Source organism: Petromyzon marinus (assembly GCF_048934315.1).
Source record: "Petromyzon marinus isolate PM22_M1 ecotype Great Lakes invasive population chromosome 67 unlocalized genomic scaffold, UKy_Petmar_22M1.pri1.0 chr67_unloc.6, whole genome shotgun sequence".
NCBI classification, from domain to species: domain Eukaryota; kingdom Metazoa; phylum Chordata; class Hyperoartia; order Petromyzontiformes; family Petromyzontidae; genus Petromyzon; species Petromyzon marinus.
The window spans coordinates 259,770-264,769 of record NW_027422596.1 but is presented as its reverse complement, the minus strand read 5'-3'; the positions used below and the strand labels follow the sequence as shown (position 1 = coordinate 264,769).

The 5,000-nt window shown below is 57.7% G+C and overlaps 1 protein-coding gene across 1 annotated transcript in view; it reads right to left on the bottom strand.

The window, feature by feature from the left end:
* Positions 1 to 5,000, bottom strand: part of TRAPPC14 (trafficking protein particle complex subunit 14) — a 71,881-nt gene that overhangs the window by 34,592 nt on the left and 32,289 nt on the right. Inside the window, exon 5 of the mRNA XM_076058044.1 lies at positions 3,606 to 3,692. Within this exon, the coding sequence (XP_075914159.1) occupies positions 3,606 to 3,692 (87 nt within the window). The remainder of the gene's footprint in view (positions 1 to 3,605; positions 3,693 to 5,000) is intronic.

The window sequence follows — 5,000 nt, the reverse complement described above, 5'->3', positions numbered from 1 at the left end:
AATCACTCACTCACTCATTCACTCAATAACTCACTCACTCACTCATCCACTCGCTCACTCACTCACTCAGCCACTCGCTCACTCACTCACTCAGCCACTCGCTCACTCAGCCACTCACTCAGCCACTCACTCACTCACTCAGCCACTCAGCCACTCGCTCATTCACTCAATCACTCACTCACTCAGCCACTCGCTCACCCACTCAATCACTCACTCACTCACTCAGCCACTCGCTCACTCACTCACTCAGCCACTCGCTCATTCACTCGCTCACTCAGCCACTCGCTCATTCACTCAATCACTCACTCACTCAATCACTCGCTCACTCACTCACTCAGCCACTCGCTCACCCACTCAATCACTCACTCACTCAGCCACTCGCTCATTCACTCACTCACCCACTCACTCACTCGCTCATTCACTCACTCAGCCACTCACCCACTCGCTCATTCACTCACTCACTCATTTACTCACTCACTAACCCACTCACTCACCCACTCACTCATTCACTCACCCACTCACTCAGCCACTCACTCAGCCACTCACCCACTCGCTCATTCATTCACTCACTCACACACTCACTCACCCACTCACTAACCCACTCACTCACCCACTCACTCATTCACTCACCCACTCACTCAGCCACTCACCCACTCGCTCATTCACTCACTCATTTACTCACTCACTAACCCACTCGCTCACCCACTCACCCACTCGCTCATTCACTCACTCACTCATTTACTCACTCACTCATTCACTCACCCACTCACTCACTCACTCGCTCACCCACTCACCCACTCGTGCATTCACTCACTCACTCATTTACTCACTCACTCACACACTCACCTACTCACTCACCCACTCGCTCATTCACTCATTCACTCAGCCACTCACTCAGCCACTCACTCACCCACTCACCCACTCACTCATTCAATCATCCACTCACTCAGCCACTCGCTCATTCACTCACCCACTCACTCATTCACTCACCCACTCACTCATTCACTCACCCACTCACTCAGCCACTCACTCACCCACTCACCCATTCACTCATTCACTCACTCACCCACTGACTCACTTGCTCACTCACACACTCACTGACCCACTCACTAACCCACTCACGCACTCACTCACCCACTCACTCACTCGCTCTCTCACACACTCACCCACTCACCCACTCACTCACTCTTTCACTCGCTCATTCACTCACTCACTCATTCACTCACTCACTCAGCCACTCACTCACACGCTCACTAACACACTCTCACTCACATTCACTCACTCACTCAACCACTCACTCACTCATTTATTCACTCAGCCACTCACTCACCCACTCACTAACCCACTCACTCACGAGATGTTAACTACCTCGCCTGGTATACAGGAGGTCGTGGGTGCGATCCCGACCCTGAAGATGCCTGCTGCTGTAGATTTGGAGTTTGCGTCTCTCTCTCGTCATCATCACGGTGGCTAGGAGATGTTAACTACCTCGCCTGGTCACTCACTCACCCACTCAGCCACTCACTCACCCACTCACCCACTCGCTCATTCACTCACTCACTCATTTACTCACTCACCCACTCACTTACTCACCCACTCACTCATTCACTCACCCACTCACTCAGCCACTCACTCAGCCACTCACCCACTCGCTCATTCACTCACTCACTCACTCACACACTCACTCACCCACTCACTAACCCACTCACTAACCCACTCACTCACCCACTCACTCATTCACTCACCCACTCACTCAGCCACTCACTCAGCCACTCACCCACTCGCTCATTCACTCACTCACTCATTTACTCACTCACTCACTCACACACTCACCCACTCACTCACCCACTCGCTCATTCACTCATTCACTCACCCACTCACTCACCCACTCACTCAGCCACTCACTCACCCACTCACTCATTCAATCACCCACTCACTCAGCCACTCGCTCAATCACTCACCCACTCACTCATTCACTCACCCACTCATTCACTCACCCACTCACTCAGCCACTCACTCACCCACTCACCCATTCACTCATTCACTCACTCACCCACTCATTCACTTACTCACTCACCCAGCCACTCACCCACTCACTAACCCACTCACTCACCCACTCACTCACTCGCTCACTCACAAACTCACCCACTCACCCACTCACTCACTCTTTCACTCGCTCATTCACTCACTCACTCATTCACTCACTCAGCCACTCACACTCTCACTAACACACTCACACTCACTCACTCACACTCTCACTAACACACTCTCACTCACATTCACTCACTCACTCACCCACTCACTCACTCATTTACTCACTCAGCCACTCACCCACTCACTAACCCACTCACCCACTCACGAGATGTTAACTACCTCGCCTGGTATACAGGAGGTCGTGGGTGCAATCCCGACGCTGAAGATGCCTGCTGCTGTAGATTTGGAGTTTGCGTCTCTCTCTCGTCATCATCACGGTGGCTAGGAGATGTTGACTACCTCGCCTGGTCACTCACTCACCCACTTGCTCATTCACCCATTCACCCACTCAGCCACTCACTCACTCACTCACCCACTCAGCCACTCACTCACCCACTCGCTCATTCACTCACTCACTCATTTACTCACTCACCCACTCACTCACTCACTCACCCACTCACTCATTCACTCACCCACTCACTCAGCCACTCACTCAGCCACTCACCCACTCGTTCATTCACTCACTCACTCACACACCCACTCACTCACTAACCCACTCACTAACCCACTCACTCACCCACTCACTCATTCACTCACCCACTCACTCAGCCACTCACTCAGCCACTCACCCACTCGCTCATTCACTCACTCACTCATTTACTCACTCACTCACTAACCCACTCGCTCACCCACTCACCCACTCGTTCATTCACTCACTCACTCATTTACTCACTCACTCACACACTCACCCACTCACACACTCACTCACCTCATTCACTCACTCACCTCATTCACTCACTCACCCACCCACTCACTCACTCACTCACCCACTCACTCACCCACCCACTCACTCACTCACGAGATGTTAACTACCTCGCCTGGTCTCCAGGAGGTCGTGGGTTCGATCCCGACCCTAACACCTGCTGCTGCTGTAGATTTGGAGTTTGTGGAGTCTGCGTCTCTCTCTCTCTCTCCCCATGGATTGTTCTCCGGGTCCTCCGGCTTTTTCCCATCCCTCACCACCACCGCCTCCTCCCTCACCACCACCACCACCACCTCCCATCCCTCACCACCACCACCACCACCGCCTCCTCCCTCACCACCACCACCACCACCTCCTCCCTCACTCACCACCACCACCTCCCATCCCTCACCACCACCACCACCACCACCGCCTCCCTCACCACCATCACCACCACCGCCTCCCATCCCTCACCACCACCACCACCACCACCTCCCATCCCTCACCACCACCACCACCGCCTCCTCCCTCACCACCACCACCACCACCGCCTCCCTCACCACCCTCACCCTCACCACCACCACCACACCGCCTCCCTCACCACCCTCACCACCACCACCACCACCACCTCCTCCCTCACCACCACCACCACCACCGCCTCCTCCCTCACCTCTGATGGCTGCCAGGTGCTGTCCGGCAACGTTCAGCTGGCGACAGCTGAGAGACGGAGGGGGCAGCACGTTGATCCATGACGAGACTGCACGGTGCGGAGACACACGGGGACAGAGACACGGGGACACGGGGACAGAGACACGGTGACACGGGGACAGAGACACGGTGCGGAGACACACGGGGACACGGGGACAGAGACACGGTGCGGAGACACACGGGGACACGGGGACAGAGACACGGTGCGGAGACACACGGGGACACGGGGACAGAGACACGGGGACACGGGGACAGAGACACGGTGCGGAGACACACGGGGACACGGGGACAGAGACACGGTGCGGAGACACACGGGGACACGGGGACAGAGAAACGGTGCGGAGACACACGGGGACACGTGGACACGGGGACACGGGGACAGAGACACGGGGACAGAGACACGGTGCGGAGACACACGGGGACACGGGGACAGAGACACGGGGACAGAGACACGTGGACACGGGGACAGAGACACGGTGCGGAGACACACGGGGACAGAGACACGGTGCGGAGACGCACGGGGACACGGGGACACGTGGACACGGGGACACGTGGACACGGGGACACGGGGACAGAGACACGGGGACAGAGACACGGTGCGGAGACACACGGGGACACGGGGACAGAGACACGGGGACAGAGACACGTGGACACGGGGACAGAGACACGGTGCGGAGACACACGGGGACAGAGACACGGTGCGGAGACGCACGGGGACACGGGGACACGTGGACACGGGGACACGTGGACAGAGACACGGGGACAGAGACACGGGGACAGAGACGACACGGGGACACGGGGACAGAGACACGGGGACAGAGACACGGGGACAGAGACACGGGGACAGAGACGACACGTGGACACGGGGACACGGGGACACGGGGACAGAGACACGATGCGGAGACGCACGGGGACAGAGACGACACGTGGACACGGGGACACGGGGACAGAGACACGGGGACAGAGACACGGGGACAGAGACACGGTGCGGAGACGCATGGGGACAGAGACGACACGTGGACACGGGGACACGGGGACAGAGACACGGGGACACGGGGACACGGGGACAGAGACACGGGGACAGAGACACGGTGCGGAGACACACGGGGACACGGGGACAGAGACACGGGGACAGAGACACGTGGACACGGGGACAGAGACACGGTGCGGAGACACACGGGGACAGAGACACGGTGCGGAGACGCACGGGGACACGGGGACACGTGGACACGGGGACACGTGGACAGAGACACGGGGACAGAGACACGGGGACAGAGACGACACGGGGACACGGGGACAGAGACACGGGGACAGAGACACGGGGACAGAGACACGGGGACAGAGACGACACGTGGAC